This window comes from Octodon degus, unplaced genomic scaffold (genome assembly GCF_000260255.1).
Source record: "Octodon degus isolate 3935 unplaced genomic scaffold, OctDeg1.0 scaffold00045, whole genome shotgun sequence".
NCBI classification, from domain to species: Eukaryota; Metazoa; Chordata; class Mammalia; order Rodentia; family Octodontidae; genus Octodon; species Octodon degus.
Genome location: NW_004524621.1, coordinates 9,374,416 through 9,399,939, shown reverse-complemented (window position 1 = coordinate 9,399,939; position 25,524 = coordinate 9,374,416). Strand labels below are relative to the sequence as shown.

General features: G+C 37.6%; 1 protein-coding gene, 1 long non-coding RNA gene and 1 pseudogene across 7 annotated transcripts in view; 1 reads left to right on the top strand and 2 right to left on the bottom strand.

The window, feature by feature from the left end:
• Positions 1 to 868: 868 nt before the first annotated feature.
• On the bottom strand, positions 869 to 6,544 carry LOC111816976. 3 transcript variants are annotated; one of them, XR_002821279.1, is made up of 3 exons: positions 6,402 to 6,544; positions 2,729 to 2,879; positions 869 to 1,026 (listed from the first exon to the last, which is right to left on the bottom strand). It is a non-coding gene; the product is annotated as an uncharacterized LOC111816976 (long non-coding RNA). The 3 variants fall into 3 exon arrangements; XR_002821277.1 differs by lacking the exon at positions 6,402 to 6,544 and adding an exon at positions 6,080 to 6,385; XR_002821278.1 differs by lacking the exon at positions 6,402 to 6,544 and adding an exon at positions 6,084 to 6,385.
• A 75-nt stretch (positions 6,545 to 6,619) lies between these two features.
• Zcchc7 (zinc finger CCHC-type containing 7) overlaps positions 6,620 to 25,524 on the top strand; it is a 267,651-nt gene continuing 248,746 nt past the window's right edge. The window contains exons 1-2 of one of the 4 annotated variants that reach the window (XM_004631980.2): positions 6,620 to 6,711; positions 12,007 to 12,625. In XM_004631980.2, the coding sequence (XP_004632037.1) occupies positions 12,028 to 12,625 (598 nt within the window). In that variant the 5' untranslated portion in view covers positions 6,620 to 6,711; positions 12,007 to 12,027. The other 3 variants (XM_023716070.1, XM_023716068.1, XM_023716069.1) reach the window with 3 other exon arrangements.
• On the bottom strand, positions 16,260 to 17,055 carry LOC105742277 (annotated as a pseudogene).

Here is a 25,524-nt window from a genome sequence, read left to right as displayed (position 1 = left end):
CAAATCATAACAGGTACTATCTGCAATTTCAAGCATCCCTTGGAGGTTTTGGGACGTATACCTCAAGGACAAATGATATTTCTGTGTAACACCCGAATGCAGATGCATCAGTGGGAGAAGAGTGTCAGATTCAGAATATTGGCAGAGAAAGATATATCCAAATAGAGACAATTCTTTTTAAGCCCCACAATGCCCATGGTTTTTCCAAGTTAGTTAAAAAAAAAAGATAATGGTTGAAACACATTCAATCTATAGTTTATTCCATGAAATTATGCTTAAATTATCATAAGCTGCATATAGCTCATTTGTTAGTGTAAATTTAGTTACTCTCCTTTTTCTCTTGTCAATCTAAAGTCTGAAGTAAAATAAGTTATGCTAACATTGTCACAAAGCACATCTCAACTGAAAACTGCAGCTATGTATGATTTTAGGGGCCATGAACAGGCAGCCAAATAGAGCTGTTCTCTACAGAATGAGATCTAAATAAAGCCTTCCCTTTTTAAGCATGCATTTCTTATCGTGTGTTGGAATCTATGGATGCAAGGCACATGGATTTCATGCCTTTGGAATTAGTTTCTGATACATGCTTCAAGATATCTTGTATGACATCTGATTTTTTAAAAAGCCTCTATGCCTGCTAAATGAAAATGATCTACCACTGAGCTACATCCCTACCTCTATTGATTCTTACATAAATTAGAATATCAATAGTTTTGCTAGTCAGTGTTCATTATATCGTCACTTAGCTCTAGTTTTTGAGAAATACAATTCCAATTAGGAATAATAACAAAGGAAATGGAGTCCTAGAAATATCAGTACTTTATCCATATCATTTTATTGTAATGAGATTATCATTTATATAGCTTAATTTATAGTATATATATTATACATTTCATGATTTTATAAGAAAATGCACTCTCTAAGAAAATTTAAAAGCCATTTATATGAATGTCCAAATTTTCAAGAATGATTTCCGAGTCTGGATGAAAATTGTGGGCTCTTTCTATCACCTTGCAATTTGAAGAACTGCAAAATCATGAATAATAAAAAAGGATGTTAAACTTTTCAACAAATCCAGATGGGTACCAATGTCATTGAGAATTCCTGAGAATCACCTTGTTTGCAACTTCAGACCTAGCAGCTTAAACTGAATATTGCTTACTAGTTGCAACATATTGGCCTTAAGTGATAACTGTTTCTATAATCACACTGGTGCCTATATTTACTTTTGCAAAATTGTACCAACATTAAGTCTCTATTACAGGCAAAGGAAAAGCATCCAAACTTTAAAGAGTAACATGCTGCCTTTTCACTTGCCAACTCTCTATTTTTGCCTTATCCTTTAATTCAGATTTGGTGCAGCACAATGGATGGATTATGACGGACCAGTTTTTAATACCAACTCTAGCTGGGACTTTGCAAATTTCTTCTACAGTTTATGTTTTGGTTTTTCCTTTTGTAAACTGAAGGAACTGATCTAGAAGTTCCTTTCAGCCATGATTTCAGTGACTTCTGTGAAGCCTTGATATGAAACTGCCAATGAAATAATTGAGTCACCATAAAAACTCAAGGGGGCTGAAGAGATAGCTCAGTGGCCTAAGCACCTGCCTGGCAAGCGCAAGGTCCTGAGTTTGAGCCCCAGTAAAAAAGAAAGAAAGAAAGAAAGAAAGAAAGAAAGAAAGAAAGAAAGAAATTAAGTTACTTATTTTAGGACTTGAGGCTGAGTATAAAGAAGGCATAAAATTGTTATTTCTTCCAAGCATGGTGATACATGCCTGTAATCCTAGCTACTCAGGAGGCTGAGCTAGGAGAACTGGGAGTTTCAAGCAAGTCTGTGCAATTGAGCAAGGCCCTGTTTCAAAACAAACAAACAAACTTAATTTTCAAAATTAGGCAGCAAGGGAATGTATCCATCTTGGGTCATGCTGCTCATCCAACTTATTCACTTTCCAGCATCGTACTATGTCTGGTTACTTATAGCCCCTAGCTATTTTTCACAAAACATAAAATTCTTTTTTTTTTTTTTTTGTATTTTACGGAAGGGTATATAGGGTATTCAGGGTTTCACTACTAGATTGGACTCATAGTGATCAGCCTGTTTATAGCCTCCCAAGAGCAAGGATTACAGGCATATGCCACCATGCCCAGTCTCAACTGTCTCAGCCTGCCCCAGGGGTGGGGTCGGTACAGCAGGCCCGGGAATCAAACCCAGGTCCTGTGCGCCTGCTTGCAGGCGTTTTAATCCATTGAACTATTTGGCCAGCCCTAACACACAAGACTCTTGCACTTTGCAATTTCCTTTGCTTATCTTGTCCCACTGCTAGAACTTCCTGCATTTTCTGTCTGGCAAAGTATTGCTCATTCTCTTTGTTTCTCCTTTTTAATTTTTTTCTTTTTAAACATTTTGATTTTTTTTTCCTTTTTTTTTGTATTTAGGACAGGGTATACAGGGTCTCATTGTATAGAATGGACTCAAAGTGATCCTCCTGTTTACAGCTTCCCAAGTGCTGGGAGTATAGGCTTGCACCACCACGCCCAGTCTCAATAGCCATCTCAGTGCGCCCGGGGGAGGGGGGGGCACGCAGGGCTGGCAGGGAGGCCAGGGGATCAAACTCCAGGCCCCTGCACTGTGTCTGCCTAATCCACTGAGCTATTTGGCCAGCCTTATTTGATATAACTTCAGATTTAAGGAACAATTACAAAATTAGTACAAAGAATTCTTGCACACCTTTCACCCAGATTCTCATCATGTTATCTTTTTACCATACTCTTCTTTTTCTTTCTCTCCCCTTCTAATATTTATAATTGTTTTCTGATCCACTTGAGATATCAGTTTCAGACAAGATATCCCTTTACTCCAGGTGCTTCAGTGTGTGTACCTTAAAAAAAGCAGACATTCTGTTACATAACCATATATGAAAACAAAACATTCAGTATTTTCTCTATGCATTTAAATACACAAATATTTATATTCAAGCATATACATGAATCTTTTTGAAAAAGTTTATCAAAGGTGTGGAGTGTAATGCTGTATGCCTATAGTTCTAGCACACAGAAGGATGTGTTGGGTTTGCATGTTTGGCAGACCTGGGCTACACAGCAAGACTTTGTACAAAAAACGCTAACATGAGTATATAAAACACCTGCAATTCAGCAATTTGTCCTTTTTTCATGTAGATGTTTTGTTTTGGGGATATTTCCAGAAAAATAAAATATGGTTCCATCTCTTCTTAAGAGAAGCATAACTTAAAAAATAGTATAAATGTGTCCTTTTGTTCCTTATCGATGAATACTTATTTTCCACTTTTCTATTACAATATTTTGTGATACAATCACAAATATACACTTAGGAACACAATTCAATTTATTGTGTGCACAGTACTGGAGATCAAACCTAGATTTTCTGCCACTGAGTTATATCCTCAGCCTTCACTTAAAAGTTTTGATAAATACTACTAGTTATCCCCAAATATCTGTACAACTTGTATTCTCATCCACTGTTAATGAGACTCCTTGTATATTACTGATTATTAGTGATGTTGAGCACCTCTTATAGTTCATGGACTTTTTTTTTTTTTTTTTGGCAGAACCGGGGATAGTTCATGGACTTTTGAATTTCCTGTTCTATGAATTGCTAGCTAGTATGTCATGCTCTTAGAATTCTGGATTGCTAATCTTTTTCTTTTTTAAAAATGTATTTGATACAGGGTCTCACTATGCATCTCAGACTCTTAGTGATCATCCTGTTTTCAGCCTCTTCAGCACTGGGATTATAGGTGTGTGCCACCATGCCTAGTCTTGGTAGTGGGCTCAGCATGCCCGGGGGTGGGGCCAGTAGGGCATGTAGTGCAAGGGATTAAACCAGGTTCCTGCACTTGCCTAAGCAGGCACTTAGTCTGCTGAGCTATCTTGCTGGCCCTTGTTAGTCTTTGTCTATATCTGTCCAGACCCCATCCTTCTCTGTATACTTCTCTATTTCCTCTAAGCAGCCATCTGTGCCCTCTTTTGCTGTACTAAAACATTATGCATGCTGAACCCAGGTCTTCATCTGTCAGCTATCCCATTCTGAATCCACTTACTCCACGAACGTTCACTTTGAGACCACTAAGTGCCTGGCCTTAGGTTAGATGCTAGTTGGAAATATAGATCATTACCAGCTCCATGATAAAGTTTAGTTTTGAAATGTGTCTTACAACAGAGAAAAGAGCACAGCTTGGATACATGTAAGACTTGATTTAGATCCCAGCATACAAGGTACTTAGCCTCTCCAAGTCTCAATTTCTACAATAGGGAAATGAGGTGAATATCTTTCTTACAGTCTTTGTGAGACTGGGTAAGATAATGTATCTGAGGTGGCATCTGAGGAGGCTAGGGAGAGCTGGATAAATACAGTTGTAGGCTCTCAGTGAATGAACAGAAATTCAAATGCAACTGTAAAGGGTCAAAATGATTATAGTTTTAGGACTTAACACACTGAAGAGGTAGCTCCTCTCTTTTTCTACTGAAGTTTGAGGCTAGCCTGAGGATAAGCCTGAGTAATATGCCACACTTATCCATAACCTAGTATAGTCTATCTCCTACTACCTTGCCTGCCCCCTGAAGCAGGTTTCTGCTTTGTTCTGATCCCTTATCCTAATTTAGCTATTCAGTACTGATGCAGAGCTGCCACTGCTACAGCCAATGCCTTGGGGGTAGAATAGGTCATTCCTTCCTCAAATAAATGGTATCTTTAAAATATTCTAAGAGGCTTCAAGGGTATGTGTACATGCTGCTACTTACGATTTTAAGTGGGGATCAGAAAATGTTTGGAGTGGAAAGGAAACTTGTGTGCTGTGTATGTATAAATATGTGTGTGTAACTAAGCCATGTCAATTAATTAAACCTGGATTACAGACATAGCTCTGCCTCTTCTAGGTGACTGAGCTAATTTCTCTCTTCATGACTTTTGTTACTGGAATAAACCTGGATTACATGATTTTTAAAGAGCTTCTGAGAAATTACTATGTGAAGACAGGGGGTATGTGTACATACACTACTGTGTTTAATGAGAAATCACTGCATCCTTGGATTTTTGCAGTTCTTTATGTCCATCCTAATGTCACGCAGTACCACACCACATTCCAGTCACTGGGGATCATGATGTGGCTTTCCTTTTAAACTGACAGTTGGATCCAATTCTGCTTCTTGTTTCTTAAAGTGGAAGCGAGTGCTCTGCTGTCTGCTAACCACTGTATCAGGCAGTAAATATATAAACATTAAATCAGAATGTATCTTTAGGGAATTTTACAGTCTACCTGAACACAAATGTAGAACATAAGGAGGTTTGTTCCTACTATAGCGGGTCCTGGGGAAGGAATGCTTGTTTTGTCTGGCTGACTGGAAGGTTTCCCTTAAGATCACAAACTTCAGTAGAAATGTGCTAATGGGACAACCTCATAAGGACCCATTTCTATTCCTGTTTTATTTGGAAAATGTTTTCTAATTTTGCCTTTTCATAGTACCTTGAATTTTCACTTTTAGGACTTGCCATAAGGTTAATCAAATTTACTAGGTATTTTTTCTGGCTAAATATACATTATAATCAAATTATCATGTCTTTCCAGCTGAATTCTCAGCTCTATGAGATTACTGACTTTTATGATCTTATTACATATCTGCATTTTCCTCGTTCTGCTTGGTTCTTAACAGAGGCTCAATAAATGTTAGTGAAAAGAAAAAAAAATTAAGTTTACCATTTAGGAGTGCTTTCAGGAGCCAAAACATTATGTCTTTAGTTCCCATTTTCACACTTAAAAAATTTTACAAGTGTTATTTGTAAAATTGCACAGATGGGTTTACTACAATTAAGTATTTTAGAGTTTACTACAATTAAGAATTTTTTAAGTGTGAAAATGGGAACTAAAGGCATAGGCCCCTACCAAAATCTTTACTCTTTCAGAAGCTTCCAAATAACCAGTAGGATCAGTAATCATTCCATTAGTTGTTGCACAATTCTCGGATTGTTCACAAAGGGTTAATCCGCCGCCTCCTAGTCAGGGAAGGGCGGAAGTGTCCCGTGTAAACTAAATTCAACTCTAACCTACAAGGTGGAAGGGACCACCTCAGTCACCCACAGCACAGGCGATGACACTAGACGCCTCCACGGGGCCTTCTCCCAGGCTGGCGGTCCCCAGCTGTTCCACCCAAGTCACTTGTCGTAAGAGTCCTCGTCGCCACCGAACAAGCACGAGGCACCGGGAAGGTGTCCTCGTAGCGCAGGGGCGAAGGAAGGGGACGGAGCCCTTCTTGCACCCGCCCAGCGAATCATGGGAATCGAAGTTTTCTCGCGGGCACAACCGGCGCGTGCTCCCTTTCTGCCCTGTACACAACACTTTTGTTGTACGGATTCGAGCAAAAATTACCTCATCGTAGACTCAGTTTAGGTGTTTTCAAACGAAAGTGTGAAAAGGGAACAGCAAAGCAAAGAAAGCAAAGCAACAGCTTCTCCGTGTGGAAGGAAAAGAAGGGTTAACAACTGATCCGCAAGCGCCCCGAGGGCTCGAGAGGTGGGCGGAGGCGGAAGGACGCGGCTGAGCGCTGTGTTTTCCCGGAAGTGCCTCCCTCCGCTGGGTGTGCGCGGACGCGGCTTCCTTACCTCATTTGGCCTCGCCCCTCCCCGTCCCTTGCCGCGTTTTGGTTCCTGGTTGGTGCTTCCTGGTCGCAGCGGCGTCAGTGAGTATGTGTGCGACAGACCCCGAGCCTCCCAAGGCTGGGATACCCTTGTCCGCCCCTCGTCTTACCCGCCGGCCCGTGGAAGTAGCGCGAGCCCTCTCGCCGGCCTCCGCGCCGTCGGCGCCACCTCGCCTGTGCCCAGGCGCTGATTCTGGCTCCTAAGCCGCGCTCTGCCCCGCGCGACTCGGCTGACAGGCTGCGGTGTTCCCGTGTCCTGGCCCTCCACGGGCCGAGGACATCATTCCAGACGGGCTCAGCGTTGATGGTCTGCAAAGGGGTGGCTTTTCTCCCCAATTTACGTACTACAGCTTCCCCCTTAGAGTTCCGTCTTAGAAAAGCCGGTCGGTGAATGAAACGCCGTCGTTGCGCTGCGCGGAGGGGAGTTCGGCCTGTGAGGACTTCGTAGTCCTTCGCAAACTCCTGCATCTCCTGTCAGAAAAAACAGCTGCAGCTGTGGAACCTGCACAATTTCAGCAGCACTGTCCCCTCCTTGATGTAAAGCAAGGAGACTTAGATTTTGTTCCAATATTTTCACCCCGCATGTCCTTTAGCCGACTGATGTCTTAAACTGAGGGAGGTGCTGCTGATGTTTGGAGAAACTTGGCTGGGAGTCAGCAAGTCTCCACCACTGAGTAGCTGCTGCTACATATCTCTTCTTTAGGCAGAATTTCCAGTTATTTCAGATTTGAATTAGGTACATACCTCTTCTTTAGGCTGAATTTACGGTTATTTCAGATTTTAGAATTGAATTAAGTACTTATTTAGGACTTTTTTTGGGCTCATTTAATACATTTCTATGAACCCTGTTTCTCCAAGTATTATGTGAGTACATTATTTCAATAACTTTTTCAAGACTCTTCAGACCTTTTGATTATAAAGACTTGAGAGGACTGTGTATAGATAAGAACATCTTAAGGCTTGGGATTCACTTTACTAATGCTATTAAGAGAATCTGAGGGTGTTAAATTAACTGAGAAATAATTCAATGTGGGGGTTGTGTGATAGTTAAAGATACAACATAACACATTAAAAAAAGGAGCATTAAGGAAATGGTGAAGGAAATGTTTCCAGTTAGGGTTCTTCTAAAAAGCATTTATGTGTCCCAAGGACAGCTGGGAATTAGCTTAGTAAATTTAACATAATCCACCCCCCCAGAATTGTGCCTTCCTCATTTTTGTGATTATTGTGTCCCATATTTGGATTCTGTCCCAGTTAGATTTGATTTCAAGTGGCAGACATATTTGAAAAATGGATAGAAATTTGAATTTTATACTTATTTTCGGTGAGATGTTGAGGATAAAGTATATGTATGTCTCTTTCCAGTGAAAACTGGATTTAAAATCAAGCTGTAGGGCAAGGCTGTTGTAGCTCCGTGGTAGAGTGCTAACCCAGCATGCTCACTGTGCTGGGTTCTGTCCCTAACACTGCAAACAAAACAAAACAAAAACAAAGAAGAGAGGACTCAAGGGAGTGAGCAATCTGTTTTATGTAAATATGCCTGAAGTGGATGCCTATATGTTTAAGAGTGAACATCTAAGCTAAAAATGCTTTGAAAGGAAATAAGAGCGAAGTACTTGGAATGATCCAGTTGGTGGATTATTGAAGTAAAAGCATTGCTTTAAAGATTATATAACTAAATTCCAAGAGCTTAAACAAACCGTGTCTAGTAAAAAATGGAGTACAAATTGCTACCTCTTTGATGTGAAGAATTTTGTAGGGTTTTTTAAAGTAGCTGTTTGTGTTTGGTAAGCCATTTTAATTCTTTAGATAAGTTTCACACATCAGCGATATTTTATATTCTTGTTTAGGAACCATTTTTCAGCCAAAGAATTGGTGAAGTCTCTGAGTACCAACATGGGAGGTTTTTGGATAGTGAACTGAGAGTTTTAACATGTTCTTTTCCGATTAAAAATGCCTCTTTTATGGTTTTTATACACCAGTGAGAAGTAAAAGGGATATGTGTGAAGTAAATTTAGGTGGTAGAACCATGAACATATAATAACATCATATTACTTATTTTAAATTTTTTATTTTAAAATCTTAGTGATAATGAGTAGGGCCAGCAAGATAGCTCAACGGACTAAGTGCCTGCTTAGGCAAGCACAGGGACCGGAGTTTGATTCCCACAGCATACACTGTGCCAGCCCTGCCCCTTGGCGTACTGTGCCAGGAAGGCTGAACATAGGATCACTAGGAGTCCGAGCTGTGTAGCAAGATCGTGTACCAAATACATTAAAAGGAAAAAAAATCCGTAAAATCTTAGTGACAAAAATAAAATAAATAGTGAAGTTTGGTTGAGAGGCAGGAAAATGTGAATCACTTCTAGCTGTGTTTTTAACCAGCTCCTTGGATAGGTCTTGTTATCTCTTTGGCCCTATATGTCCATTAAGGAGGCTGTGTGAAATAATCCAGAAGGTACCTTTTGGATTTTAAAGTTTAGGGCTTTGATGAGGACTTGTGTTATCAAGTTAAATATACTTGGGAATCCTGTACAATGATCAAAAAGCTGAGAAAGACAGTTCTGAGTCAAGATATATATACTTAAAAAAAAAATGCCGTTGAATGTAATTAAGGTAGTAACATAAACCAAAACAGCCTGAGGCAAACCTTAACCCTGGCATATATAAGCTACATAAATAGAAGAGCTCAAGTTTTGCCTAAGCACAATTTTCAAGTACAGAAGTACAAAATCCTCTTAAAGGCCATAGGGGCTAAATTGTTAAATTCATTTTTCTACATTTCAGAGAAAGAGATAAATCCTTAGACCCAAGCAAGTCAGTTTTTATTATGGCTCTGTAGTTATTTTTGGCATACATTTATAGGTGTGCCTATGGCTCTATTCTTAATCCTTGTCCTTTGGGATGGCTCCAAGAGTAGTACAAATTTGTAACTCTGTAATTTAGCTCTTTAATTTTTTTTCTGTGCTGCACTGGAATTATGCTTTATCTTAAGTCCACACTGGATCCTTCAGGATGGATCCAGTGAGGATTTTGAAGGAAGCATAATTCCTCCGAATTCTTTTAGAATTAATTTACCTATTAAATAAAAAGGAAAGAATTCATTTTTCATTTGAATTCCTCTGAGGCTAACATTTCAATATAAACTGATAAATGCTATGAGGATTATTATTCAGACAGCCACATTCAACTTGTATGACAATAACAGTATAGCAACCTGAAAGATAATTTTACAAGGAGACAGATACATTGGGCCTTTAGAAGAAAAATAGTATTAAGAGTTGCTTTCTTCATTGCCATAAAGCAAAGAAAAAAAATGCAATTTGAATTTAGTGCATTTAGCGCTCTTGTTTGTTTATTGGCTCATTTGGTTCTATCACAAAAGCTACCATTACGATCACTAAATCCTAACATTTGGTACAGAGAATTGGGAAACTAAGAAAATGACTTTTTTCCTATCTCTGTAGCTAAAACTGAAAGCCAAGGCTATCTTTAATATTTGAAAAAATTGATTTATTTTTCCAGAAATCTCATTTTGACCAGTATTTCCTAAATATATAATTGAAACTCCTGTGTCAATTTTTGGTTGATATGAAAATGTCTTCTGTGGAATACCTGAAGACAATTGATATTATTTGATTGTAATTTTGATATTATAGGAAGCTGTTAGACTTATCAGGCCTAAAGCACAAAAACCTGATGGTATAATTCATTTACTGATTGATTAATTCAACCACTATATGTTGGAATCCCCCTCAAAATTACCTTTGGCTTTGGTATCCATTGTATAACTAAGTAGGTATGGTTCCTGCCCCTTCTGAGGTTTCTGATATGTACTACTGGGACACTTACATTGAATAAGTACTTAGAAATGTGATGAATGTCTTGAAATATAAAGTACTTATGCAAGCCTGTGTAAAATAAAACACCCTTAATTTAGTCTGGTAGGAAGTAATGTTAAAACTGTGTTTTAGTATAGTTTAGTTTAGTAAAGTTGTGTTTTAGTATAGTTTTAAATCCCAACTATATAGTATAGTTGGAATTTAATTGTGCATAGCAGGAAAATGAAATGTTTTTCTTTATGCATATTCCCAAAGCTGAGAGTTTTGCCTAAATTTTAGGTTTCAATAAGTTTATATTGTATACATATTTTTATAACTAATATAGAAATAAAGTTTTATCAGAAAATTTTAGAAGACTATTCTTTTGGCCAAGGATAAGACAGTCGTGAGATTAAATTTTTTTCATGCTGAGGATCAAACACAAGGCTTTTCACATGCTAGGTATGTACTGTGCCACTAAACTATACCTCTTTGCTCTGAGATTCATTTTATTTATTTTTTATTTTTATTTTTTAATGTATTTAGTACAGAGTCTCACTATACAGATTGAACTCGTAGTGATCCTCTTGTGTTCAGCCTCCCAAGTGCTGTGATTACAGGCACATGCTATCTTGCCCCCAGTCTCAATTGCCATGTCAGTGCACCCCGGGGACAGGGCCAGCATGTCACGCTGTGGATAGAACCCGATCTCTGTGCCTGCCTAAGCAGGTGCTTTAATCCACTGAGCTATCTGGCCAGCCCTGAGATTCATTTCTTCTTCTCCTTCTCCTTCTCCTTCTTCTTGTTTTTTTTTTTTTTTTTTGCGGAACTGGGGTTTGAACTCAGGCCCTTGCGCTTGCCAGGGAAGCGCTTATTCCATTGAGCTATCTCCCTGGTCCCGAAATTCATTTCTAAATTGAGAATTAACTTCTACATTCAAATAGAAACATGATGGTGGCTTCATGCTGTGAATTTAGTCAGAGTTGAAGTAATTCTTTTTTTTTTTTTGGTGGAACCTGGGAATGAACTCAGTCCCTTGTGCTTGCCAGGCAAGTGCTTATTCTACTGAATCATCTCCCTGGCCCCGAAGTAATATTCCTTTATAAGATTGTGTTTGTGACAAGATACAGAACCAAGGAAAAGATGAGTAATAAATGGAATAGCAATAGATACCTGAAATCTCTACAAGTCTTAACATCTTGGAGAACAAATGTTCAGTGTCAAGTAGTAGATATCAAGTGGCGTTTCTTTTTCACTATACCTATGAATTATTTTTTCCATTAATAATTGTAATTCTATTGATAGTAATTCTGACTTGAGAGGATGGATGGCATTACAGTAATTATAACAGGAGTTAGAAACCCATGGGGGAAAAAATCCTATAAAAGAAAAAATGTATTTTAATGTGTCAGAAAAAAATAATGACTTTCACAAAGGAGTTGGTTCTGTGGGGTGAAATGAACTAATCAGACAAAATCTGAGCTTTTAAAATGTTATGTGATTTTTCTCTTTTACAGAATTGAGGTTACTGACTTTCCATGATGTTCGGTGGTTATGAGACTATAGAAGCATATGAAGATGATCTTTATCGTGAAGAATCATCCAGTGAACTGAGTGTTGATAGTGAGGTGGAATTTCAACTCTACAGCCAAGTTCACTATGCCCAAGATCTTGGTAATGCTATCAGGGAGGAAGCACATGAAGAAAAGAACTCTGAGAATTCTGAGTTGAGTACTAAATCACATCAGAACTTAATTGTTCTTTCAGATAGTGAGGTCATCCAGCTATCAGATGGTTCAGATGTCATCACTTTGTCTGACGAAGATAGTATTTATAGATGTAAAAGAAAGAATATTAGAGTCCAAGCACAGAAGAAGACCAGAGACCCTTCTGATTCTTATTCTGATGAGTTGACTGATAAATGCAAATGGGAAATTGAGAAGCCTAAACCTGAAGAAAGATCAGGTGCGATCCGAGAGGTCATGATTATAGAGGTCAGTTCAAGTGAAGAGGAAGAAAGCATCATTTCTGAAAGTGAAAATGTGGAAAGCTGGATGCTACTGGGTTGTGAAGTAGATGAGAAAGACGATGATATCCTTCTCAACCTTGTGGGATGTGAAAACTCTGTTACTGAAGGTTAGTATTATAAGGGCCATTTTGGAAAGTAGTATCATCTTTAATAAGGACTACTTTTCCTAGACAAAGACCAGCAGGGTCTACTCCATTTAATTCTTCACTTTTTGATCTTGTTTCTCATGAAACTCTTTTACCAGAGGCTACTCTAATGGTGGTCTGTCTGAACATCACAAAGAATATGTAGAGTACCAAAGACCCTCTGCTTCTTCCATAAACAAATTTGTAGCTACTTCTTCCTATTTGGCTAGAGCCAGTTCTGGACCTGAAATCTTAGTTTTCTTCTCTCTCTGCTTGATACTACAGGTGAGTGCTCTATCTCCATCTATCTGACATTGTTCTTATACTCAGCTTGGGACTCTGTTGGGACTGTTCTGAAATATTTTGCTTTCCCAGGAGTTAGCCATATAGCAAGCATGATACAATTAGGAAACTAATTAGCCAATAAGCCAGGAAAATATAAAAAACTGAAGTCTAAAGTATATTATAGGAAAGAATGCAAATTCAAGTAGTCACATCAGGCCAGGGAGATAGCTCAGAGGCATAAGCACCTGCTTGGCAATCTCAAGGTCCTAAGTTCAATCCCTGGTACCGCAAAAAAGAAAAAAAAAAGAAAAAAAAGAGAGAGATAATTCAAGTAGTCACATTGTTGATTAAAATTTTTGAGGGCCACCCAAATAGCTCAGTGGATTAAAGCACCTGCAAGTAGGCACAGGGGCCAGGGGTTCGATCCCTGGGCCTGCCGTGCGGGCCCCGCCTGTGGGGCGTGCTGAGATAGCAATTGAGACTGGGCATGGTGGCATGCACCTGTAATCCCAGCTCTTGGGAGGCTGTAAACAGGCGGATCACTATGAGTCTGATCTAGTAGTGAGACCCTGGACACCCTGTAGACCCTTCCCTAAAATACAAAATAAATAAAAAATAAAATTTTCGCTTTAGCTTTGTTTCTTCTGTCCAATATAGTTATCAAGTCTTAAAGTCATTCCTTTAAAGTTTCTTTCCTTTGTTTTCCACTTTATGCATAGTGCAAAATCTCTTGGAATAGTTTCCTATGTGCTAATAATCTTTTAAAAATTTTTTTATTTTTTTCCCCATAATTTTATTGAGAGACATAGCAATGAGACAGTTTCAAATCAATTTGGTAGGACAGTTTCAATAATTAACACATTGCATACTCTCTTCCTAGTGGTTATTTGCTGTACAAGATGCAGACATGCTATCCTATTTACAAACACTATTAGAACAAATCCCTCTATTCATTTTTTTTTCACAATTTTATTGAGAAACAAATAGCAATGAGACAGTTTCAACCTCTATTAAGAGAATGTAGCTATATATCCTAACCATTTTGAATACACAGATACAAAATGGACATTCATCTGTATCCCCTTTTTTTGTTTAGTTCCGTTATTTGAATATTATAGGTATGTTAACTCAGTAAAATATTCTAAAAGAGTCCAGTAGTCCATAATAGTATTGGGTCTTCCGCTTTACTGGCAATGTCAGAAATTGTTGACCTGAGTCCCCTACAGCTGAACATAACAGCATGGCTTTACTTCTTATACTTCGTTTTTATACTTTTCTGCTGGATGGTTAAGACCAAGACCAAGACCTAAAGCAAGACCTATGCAACAAGAGTTGTAGCTTTTGGATCTGATAATGTCAGTCAAATACCCTCAGGATTTATCCTGAGATCCTGTACCTCAGATTGTAGATCCTTTGTCAGTGTCAGCCATGTGGATGAGTCACGACCATTGCTTGGCCAATGTGCTCTCTGTGAAAGCCTGAGAGAATGTTTTCTCTCCTTGTGACTCTCCTTAGGCACACTCTACATCATCGATCACTTTCCTCTTTGGCCCCATAATCTCCTTGATCAGAAAATTTGGGACACTGTTGAGTTATGTGACATTACAGTACAAGTTCTCAAACGTCCTGAGTCTTAATTGACCTTGGAAGGCTAGGGCCAAAATGTTGGCTCTCCTTGTGTGCTAATAATCTTGAGATGTCCCTCATAGTACTTTTCTGGGGATTTAAAACCTTTAGTGATACTCTGCTGGTCTCAGAAGAAATAATGACATTGAATGTCGATGTAGCTCAGATCCCCAGGGTATAACAATCTTTGCTTAAGGAGTCAGAGAGGAAGTTATTTAAGCTTCCAGGCCATAAGATCTCTTAGCTAACTAGTCATAAAGGCCTTCCTGGGAAAGTAGCCTTGGATAATACCCAAAGAAATGGGGATGGATTTTCCTAGTACTAGCATAGGCTATAGTTTGTTGACCTTAGAATTTGACAGAAAAAAAAGGGTAGAATAGTTACTTAACAAAATGAAGTAGAATCAAGATGTAACTATGCAAAGTGTACTAGTTACAAAGTATTGTTGGCAAAAGATAGATTTCATTTCAACAGGCATGTAGAGGAGGCTTATTAAAGTTGTATTGTGTAAATATTGGGTCCATGAAAGGCAGTCTTAAAGGCGCTAACCTTAAAAACATTCTAAAGAGGGAAGAAAAATTGTCATGGGAACATGGAAAGACACCTGTTTCAACTTGGAAAAGACTTGGAGGCCAAGGTATGAGTTGAATTTGGAAGAGGGGGGCTGGTGGTGAGGTTGGAATGGATGGTTTTGGGTGAAGAAGGTAGCATGTGCAAGAGCATAGCAGAATTAAACAATGAATTTCAGGATGTACAGGTATTTAAGTTTGAGGTGATAGTTGGAAGGTGAGGGATTATAAATGCAACAAGAGCAGTAGGTCTAGCTCATATAAGGGTTATAATCTATGTTCATTTCAAAGAACTATCTTGAAAATTCTGGAACTATGGAAGAATCTCAAGCAGGTAAGTAACATGTTTACATTTCTATTTTAGAAAAGAGTATAGTGACTGTGGTTGAATTGTAGAGTTTGCAATTTTCAAATGGGATGGGTGGATGGGCTTTCTTTGTAGTAATCTAGACTGAGATAGGTGATTGTAGAAGAAATATAGTATACAACAAGGAAGAAATGGATTTAAGAGAGAGTTTCAGGTAGAAATAATGGGCATAACTTGTTATTGGGTAAGGGAGGTAAAAGGAATTCATGGTCACTTTAAAGTTATAAATCTGGGGACCATAGAACAAGGTAGCTGGAAGCTGACTCATGATTGAACAAGATTTTTTCAGGGAAAAAATGAAATATTGATAGGAAGGTAAGATAGAATAAGAGGCATATGGAAATGAAGTTTCTAGAGGAAAGAAGTGAGTTTGGTAAGGTATCTCTTATAGGATTAGGGAAAAGGTTGGTAATCAGGTAGCTTTTTTTTTTGTGGAACTGGGGATTGAACTCAGGCCCTTGTGCTTGACAGGCAGGCACCTTTTCTACTGAGCCATCTCCCCATCCCCTGAGCCATTTTCCTGGCCCCTGGGTATTTTATTAAACTCTGAGAGGACAACTTTATTACCATATGATATAATGTAAAAATATAATAGACATGTCTGTTCTTGAACTACATTTTTTGAGGGTATTTGTATTTATTGAAATGGAGCATAACAAAATTTAAGGTGTTTACTTCAGTGGCACTTAGTGTCTAGTTCAGAAATTTTTTTTTTTACACTGGATTAAGGAGTTTATTGTTTTTATGTACAGAAAACTCAAGCGTACACTTAGCCCAGTTTAGTGGCAAGCTCTTTAGCCTTTGCTTTCTCTAGCTTGCCAATACGAGCCACAGATTTTGGACCCAGAACGTTGCCTTCCCAGTGATGGCGGATCTCATCATATCTGTCATTGTAGTTGGTCTTGATAGCCTCCACCAGCTTAGCCAGCACGCCTTTGTCTTCCGATTTGACTTGCGTGAAGGTGACAGTGGTACAGGTCTTCCTGTGGACCAGACGCCCCAGCCTGAACTTCCCCTTGATGATGCGGTAAGAGACCCCCATCTTGTGACACAGGGCAGGCAGGAACACAACCAGCTCGATGGGGTCCATGTCATGTGCAGTCACCACGAGCTGAGCCTTCTTGTTCTCTACCAGAGTGGTGACAGTGTTGACACCTGCTCTGAGGACTGGTGGCCTCTTAGTGGGGACATCTCCTTTGCCAGCAGCTTTCTTCTCCACCCGGGCCAACAGCCTCTGCTTCTCTTTGCTTGTTCTCTGGTCTGTACTTGTGGGCGAGCTTAAGCATCTGGGTAGCTGTTCGGTGGTCCAAGGCATAGGTGAACTGGTTAATTGCAGGGGACACTTTCAGCTGCTTGTACAGGATGGCCCTCTGTCGTTGCAGTTGGATGTAGCAGGGCCATTTGATAAAGTGGGTGAGGTCTCTCTTGGGCTGGATGTCCTGTCCAATGCCAAGATTCTTTGGCCTTTTCTCAAATAGGGGTTTTACCACCTTGGCCTTCTGCTTCTTCACGACAGCAGGGGCCAGGGCCACTTTCTTGCCATTGGCCTTCTTACCTTTCGGCATCTTGGCTGGCTAACAGAAAGAGCAGAAATTCTTAGTCCATTATCTGAAAGAGAGCTGGAATCCATTGAGCAGTCTTTGCCCATTTCCTCCTTTCTCCAGTTTCTGGCAATCACTAATCCACTTTCTGTCTTTGCATTGATATGTTTTGGATATTCCATGTAAAATGCATCATCTAGTATGTGGCCTTTTTGTCTTCTTTCATTTGGTATAATGTTTTAGAAGTTTATGTACTTTATACTGTGTGTCTGTACTTCATCATTTATGATTAATGATCCACTCTGGATTTTACTGTGTTCTATTTATTCCTTCATCTGGTATGGATGTTTAGGTGATTGTTTCCACCTTTAGGCTATTGTGAATAATACTGCTGTGAACATTTCGATACAAGCGTTTATTTAAACACTTGCTTTTAGTTCTTTGGGATATATACCTGAAAATGGAGTTACTGGTAAGCTTAACTTGTTGAAGAATCCCGACTGTTCCTCTTTGTAATGTTTTCAATCCTGCCAATTAATTTCTAATTAACTACATAGTTTTTAGGGTGACTTATGTTATAGATTGTTTGATTTGCTAATAGTAATATTTTTTTAAAAGAATATATGGGGCTGGTGAGATGGCTCAGTGGTCTGGATCACCTACTTGGAACAAGCTTAGCAAAGCACAGGGACCGCGGTTCGATCCCCCAGCACCACATGTTGGCCAGCCCCACCTCCTGGTGGGCTGAGCTGGCCACACACACACACACAAATAAATAAATTAATATTAAAAAAATATATGTATGTTTTTGTATTTTAGGGAAGGGTATACAGGGTGTTCAGGGTCTCACTACTAGATCAGACACATAGTGATCCACATGTTTACAGCCTCTCAAGAACTGGGATTACAATTGTGCCACCATGCCCAGTCTCAGTTGCCATCACAGTGCACTCTGGGGGCAGGGCCAGCAGGGCAGGCCTGGGGATCGAACCCCCCTGCTGAGCTATTCAGTTGGCCTTTTAAAAAATATTTTTGATAATTGTTTGTGATGTATAGTAATTACATTCATGTTGAGGAATTGATACATACCAATCAGTTTGACATCCTGCCTACCCACTCCTGTGCACACATACTTTGTTACCTTTTTATATTTTGCCTTGCAGTTTTCTAGCATGGCTTTTTTATTTTGATGCCAGGAATTGAATTGAGAACTGTGCTTGCCAGGCAGGAACTGTGCTGTTGGGCTATATCCCTAGCCCTCTAACATGGCTTTTTAAAAAAATGTATTTAGTGTAGGGTCTACAGGGTCTCACTACACAGATCGGATTTGTAGTGATCTTTCCTGTTTTTCAGTCTCCCAAGTGCTGGGATTATAGGTGTGTACCACCATGCCCAGTCTCATTCACTGTCTCAGTGTGCCCTGGGTGTGGGGCCAATACAGCAGGCTAGGGATCGAACTCATGGCCCCTGTGTCTGTCTAAGCAGGCACTTTAATCCGCTGAGCTATTTGCCAGCCCTTCTAGCATGGCTTTTTTGCTGTGGATTTCTTTATGTTTTCCATGATTTTTTTAAAATGCAAATTTAGTCTTATAGATATGTGCTCCTTTCAAATTTAGTGTGTTTATAAATTTATACCAGTTCTTCTGTAACAAAACTATTGGTAAAAGATGTAAATAATTTCAGGCATTTGCTAAATGTTGCTTTTATCTGTATTGACATACATACATACTGTTTGACCCTAGGATTTGTTTTTTTCTTTCAACCAAATTGAACTAAGTTCTGTGATTCCACAAATTAACTTGGCTTGACAGTTGTAAAACTCTCACAGGTATTCAGACATATGCCTCTGCTTGTTTTCTTTAATCTTCTGATGCCATAATCTTTCCAGTTAATAAGCAATGTATTCTGTAATGATGCCTGTTTGAATGTATTGTTGTTTTCTAATCATTGTTCTTTTTGTAAATAGATCTGGAGTAGATCTGGTTCATGTATTTCTTAGGAGAATTATTTTTCTTGTTAATGGAAGTGTAAAGAAATTTTTTGTGCTTTTGAAATATAGTACCTACTGTGCAAACTAAACTCCTGAAACTGCTGTATCTTTAAAACAGCGATATGATATAAAATATTTAAAATTCTTTAGTGATCTTTTTCTTACTTATGAGAATTACAAGATTTGATATTTGGAGTAAGCCCTAGATGTATGTATTAGATTTTTTCCATTAATTGCTAGATCATCAAACATTTATTAAGCATTTACTCTGTGTAGATTTAAAGTAGTACTGAATATTCAAAATGGTAAAAAGATAGTTTGACTCAGTGTTTCATTGAAGAGAAAATATAATCTAAGTAATTTGTGGAAGTCTCTTAACAATGAAAGTTAAGTAAGTATTTTAAAATCCTTAAAATAGATGTGGTTGAGGGGCTAGTGAGATGGCTCAGTGGTCTAAAGCACCTACTTAGAACAAGCTTAGCAAAGCACAGGGACCGCGGTTCAATCCCCCCGCACCACATGCCAGCCCGCCCGCCCCCTGGTGGGCTGAGCTGGCCCCACACACACACACACACACACACACACACAAATAAATAAAAATTAAAAAAAAATAGATGTGGTTGAAAACAAACAAATAGGATTAGTAAATTTGAGATAGTACATAAACCTATGGAAGTCTATGTAAAGACATGTGTATTTTGTATTTACTATTACTAAATTTGTAGTAATGACTGTAACAACACTTCTTGTTCTCTGAAAACTTTATTTTTATTTTTAGTACTGGGGATTGAACTCAGGACCTTGTGCTTGTCAAGCACATGCTTATGCACTGAGCTAGACCCCTCTGAAAACTTTAGACTCTCCCTTATTCCACTTTCAGTGAGTGCTCATACATTTGTTTTGCTTTACTAATGGATAACCTACAATTAGAAGGTATTTATTTTCTGTTCTTACTGTAAATATGCAACCTGTTTCTCATTTTATGATTTGAAGTTGTTCCTTAGCTTCCCTGAAGTTCCATTAAGACCATAGGTATGTCACACTGATTTGACAGTATGTATACCTTCCTTATTACCTATAGATGTATGATGATGACTCTGCCCATAATAAATACTGTACATGACAAATGTACTAAATATACTAAAGCTGTCAATGCTAGGTTTGGCTTTCAGCTCTGTCTACTGAGGAATAATAATTTTTGTTTCTGAGGTCTGAGCTTCCTCTCCCTACCTTTTTTTTTTCCCTTCTTTATTTTGCTCCCCTTCTCTCCTGAAGGTGAACCCATACCTCCAGGGCATGCTAATATGTACTCTACTTTTTTTTTTTTTTTTAATGAAAACTATGCTTGATCTGTTGTTTTACTTTTTTAAAGTTCTAGCCTTTGCTTTCTTTTATTCTCAGTAAGAGTGTCTTGTAGTTCTCATGCTTTCTTATCCTTGGGGCAGGGTGGGTGTATTTTAAGACCTCATGAAATGACTAAAATTGTAGATGGGACTGAACACTACATGTACTGTGTTTTTACTTATACATACATGCAATGATATATTTAATTTGTAAATTAGGCCCAATACGAGATTAACACTAATGAAAAGTTATAGCAATATATTATACCCATATATGTAATACCTTCTCTTAGTACTTATTTGATATTTTGGCCATAATTTTGAAGTTTGAAATCTGACAGCAAAACTAGCATGAGTATTTTCCTTCACAATTTCATGCATTAAAAGATACAGTTTTACTGTAGATCTTAGCAACCTCACTATACATTTTTTTTCTATCATTAAATGAAGAACTTTTATCTTTTCACTTAAAGGAAACACATTGTCTCTGTCAGACCCTAATTGCCAGCATTTGTTCTGAGAATTGAAATGACTGCTGAATGACTAACAGATGGGTGGTATACACAGTGTAGATATGCTGGACTCACATCAGAACTAATGGAGCAGCACAGCGTGAGATTTCATCACACTACTTAGATTAGTACATGATTTAAAACTATTGAATTGTTTATTTCTGGAATTTTCCATTTAATATTTTTAGACTGGTTGACAGTAATAAACTGTGGAGAAAAAAAGAGATAAATGGATACTATTGTATGTATTGGAAAACCATAGTGCTTAAAGATATGCCAAAAGAAAGTAGCATGTTTTGTTTTTTTTTCTTTTTCAAAAATTTGTTTCCAAGATTTGGATATGACAAATTGTGCTGCTATATACACGGGTGCACATTTATCACTGTGGTATGTTTTTAGTTCTTTTGGAAAAATACCAAGAGAAATAGTTGGGTTGAATAGGACCTCCAATCCCAGTTTTTTCAGGAGTCTCCACACTGATTTCCATAGTGGTTGTACCAGTCTACATTCCACCAACAGTGGGTTCCTTTTTTCCCACAGCCTCTCCAGCATTTGTTATTAGTTGATTTTTTTTTTTTTTTGTTCTTTATATATTCTACATAGAAGTCCTTTGAATGATTGTTGGTTAAGATATTTTTCCCGGTTCGTGGGTTGTCTTTTCACTTTGTTGGTGATTTCTTTTGACATGCAGAAAATTCTTAGTAAGATGAGATCCTAATTGTTGATTCTTTGAGGTGTTTCCTGTGCAGTTTGGTTTTTGTTCCTGAATGCTCCGCCAAAAGGGTTCCTTTTTTCCCACAGCTTCTCCAGCATTTGTTATTAGTTGATTTCTTTATGACAGCTATTCTTTCTGGGGTAAGATGTTATCTCATTGTTTTAATTTACATTTCTCGAATGACCATTGCTGTGGAATATTTTCTTATCCTGAGAAGTGTATATTCATTTCAGATGCCCATTTTTGGTTTGGGTCTTTGAATTTTGGGGGACTGATTTTTTTTTTTTTAAGTTCTTTATATATTCTACATAGAAGTCCTTTGAGTGATTGTTGGTTAAGATTTTTTTTCCTGATTCGTGGGTTGTCTTTTCACTTTGTTGGTGATTTCTTTTGACATGCAGAAACTTCTCAATAAGATGAGATCCTAGTTGTTGATTCTTTGAGGTGTTTCCTGTGCAGTTTGGTTTTTGTTTCTGAATGCTCTGCCAACCCCTATGTCTTCAAGATTTCCACCTACTTTCTCTTCTAGTAGATTTAGTATTTCTGTTTTAATGTTAGTAGCATGTTTTTTTAATTTGTGGAGTGAATTTCAAGGATTCACTTTGCATAAGACTACCAAATGACAGAGAGAGGTAGTAATTGTGTTAGAAATTTTTGAGGAATAATCAACTTATTTTTGTGGATCCAGGAGGGAAATAATTACCTGTAGAGTAATGGTTAATCCTTGTGTTTTATTATTACAGTTTTAAGATCTATAAAAATGTTATGATGGACTCCTCTGTTCCTTAAACCAGTTACAGTAATTAATTTATGACTACACTTTTCATATCTGTAACTACATACTCCTGTTTTATTTTGAAGCAAATAGCAGACATCATATTATTCATTCAAGGGGCCAACGAGATAGCTCGGCAGACTAAGTGCCTGCTTTGGCAAACTCAGGGACAAGGGTTCAGTCCCTGGTCCCGCATGCCATGCCGCCCCTGGGTGCACTGAGTCAGCAACCAAGTCCGGGCGTGGTGGTTCCTGCCTGTAATCCCAGTTCTTGGATCACAACAAGTCCAAGCTGTGTAATGAGACCCTATACCAAATACATAAATGTAGAAAAAAATTCATTCAGATATGCATATACCATATGTATCTCAGTATGTATACTCTCTGAAAGATAATCCTTTTTTTTTTTTTTTGTATTTTAGGGGATGGGTCTATAGGGTGTTCAGGGTCTCACTACTAGATTGGACTCATAGTGATACACCTGTTTACAGCCTCCCATGCTGTAATTACAGCTGGGATTACAGGTGCGTGCCACCATGCCAAGTCTCAGTTGCCATCTCAGCTTGCTCCAGGGGCGGGGCCAGCATGGCAGGCCTGGGGATGGAACCACTGGCCCCTGCACCTACTTGCAGGTGCTTTAATCCGCTGAAGTATTTGGCCAGCGCTAAGATAATCCTTCTTAAAAAATTATCACACCTAAATGAATTAAGAGAAATTCTTTTTATCAAATATCCATTGAGTACAGTATGTAGATTTTCCAGCTTGGGTTCTAATATATTTTCTTGGTTTCTCTGAGTCAGATCTGATCTATATATTTCAATTGGTTGATAATTTAAAGGTCCTTTTATGAGTGGGTTTGCCTTTTATCTTTTAAAAAAAATTCTTTGAAATATAATTTTGTACTGATTATCTTTCTTCCAGAATTTTCTATGGTCCTTTTTCTTTTTCTTTTTTTGTAATATTATTTAACATGGTCTCTTGTTTTCTATTTCCTGTGAATTGGTAGTTTTGTTCAGAGGCTTATTAAATTTGAGTTTCTCTCCCTTCACTTACCAGCTTGATAGATAGCTAGGTTTGTTTGTTTTATTTCACTTTCAGTAACTCCCCCCAGCCCCTCCCCCGTTTGCATTCATCCGCTTAATTTTAATATAATTCTTGAGACATCTTAGGCCTCATAGGTCATAAGAATGGGTTGTCACACTTCTCATTGATGTATATAGTTGTATGTGTGATCTTATAATTACCTTATGACCACATGCTAGCTAGAGTTCCAGTGACCAAGTGTGTCAAGGAGCTCCCTCCCTAATGTTTTCAGCTTTTATAAGCCTGAACTATACAATTCCTAAAGCTGCTTTTGAACTGTGTTTCTAGTTGTAGCATGTCACCTTACACTTAACTATTGTAAGGGCATCTTTTTATTTAATTTCTAATTAGCATAATGGCTTGAGCTGTTATTCACTGTTCCATGGTGAAGTTGTCATAGAGAGAGAAGAAATAAAAATGTTCAGTTTCAACTTTACTTGTGAGTGGATTGAAGTTTGAAAGCCTTTTATGGCCATTGTTCAGCAGACTGAAAATCTTATTAGAAATCCCATAAATACTAAGGCAACTTTGGTTTGGATTTTAACAACATTCAGAATGTTGATATTGTATGTTGCTAATTTCTGTGATTTCACTATAGATCAGCAAGTTAGGTGTGCATTCTTCCAAAGTCGATTTATGACTTTTAATTTAAATTAATTTATAGTAGCTTTTCTTTTCAACACTGTTGAGTACCTAGAGAGAATTAAATTTTTTTAATATTTCTTTTAGTTGCTGATTATATTTTCATCTACGATGTACTAAATTCATTAGAAACTGCTTAATAAGAAAATACCATGATATGTATTTAAGCTCATGATTAAGTATAGTTGCCATTGAACTATTAGCTTGTCTACAGGTTTGCATTTTTATTTTATAATGGAGAAGCATAAAATTAGATGGACAGCATTTTCATTCTTGTCAAGGAAACTTGAATCCTGATGTCTTTCTGGGTGAGGAGTTTTTAAATGTAATTTTCATGTAGCTATTTGCTACAAAAATAGTCTATTGAATATAATAATCATTTAAGTAGATTAAGTATAATTTATCTAAAGTGTCTGTATGATCAGAAGGTAAATTTGATACGAATGACATGTGATTAGGTTATGAAACTTTTTTCAAATGCTGAGACTATTGAATTCTTTTTTCTGTAAAGACTATCAGTTAATTTCTGTATGTCTACATAGAAGATTTTAAGACTTGCTTAAGTTTCAAAATAATTAATTTCTTAAATATTATCTTTGTGGTTAACACTTTAAAAATGAAATAAGTGTTGACCCAATGGAAGTTTTTCAGTAAAAAAATTTTAATCTCTTGGTCATTCTTTGTCTTTGTTTTGCATTAAATTAAAGGTATTGTCATGGTTAGCTTTTTGGAATTTTTGAGTTACTTGCCTGATTGTTTTTAATTCTATTTAATGAACAGATAAGTACTAAAATTGAGCATTATATATAAGGTCATATTTTCTTTATAAATTATACAGATATACTTTTGAATAACTAATGAAATAGATTTAACTTGGTTTTTTTTTGAATCTTGATGTAATAAAATTGGCTCTAGATAGACATGTTGTTCTAGGGATGAGATTTATTTTCATAATACGGATTTGGATTAAAATGTAAAGTAAGTTAAAGTGGATTTTATCTTTAAATGTGTGACATTGATTTTTGTGGCAAATTCTTAGCTTTCACAGTTTTGGAAATTAGTTCACCATGGATTTGAGAGGGTATCTGTTTTTATTTCTCTGTTCTGCAAACGCATTTTAAGGGAAGAGCGCATGAATCTATGAAATCATTTGCTTTTACTTAGTTATATATAGTAGTTAACTCATAACTGCTCTGAGATGAATGACTGTTAAAAAGTTTAAGAGATATTTATCAAGGGACACTTTTTATTGGCGATTTCTATGAATAGATCACATTTGATTTTGCTTCATGACATAGTAATGCTTGTAAGAGAATTACCTACTTTAGGTAGGGAAAGCTGCAGCTCCAGAAAACTTCAATATTCTTTCTATATTTGTAGTTAATGAGGAATTTTAAGGTATAGGTAGTAGTCTGGGTGTGCTTGATAAATGAG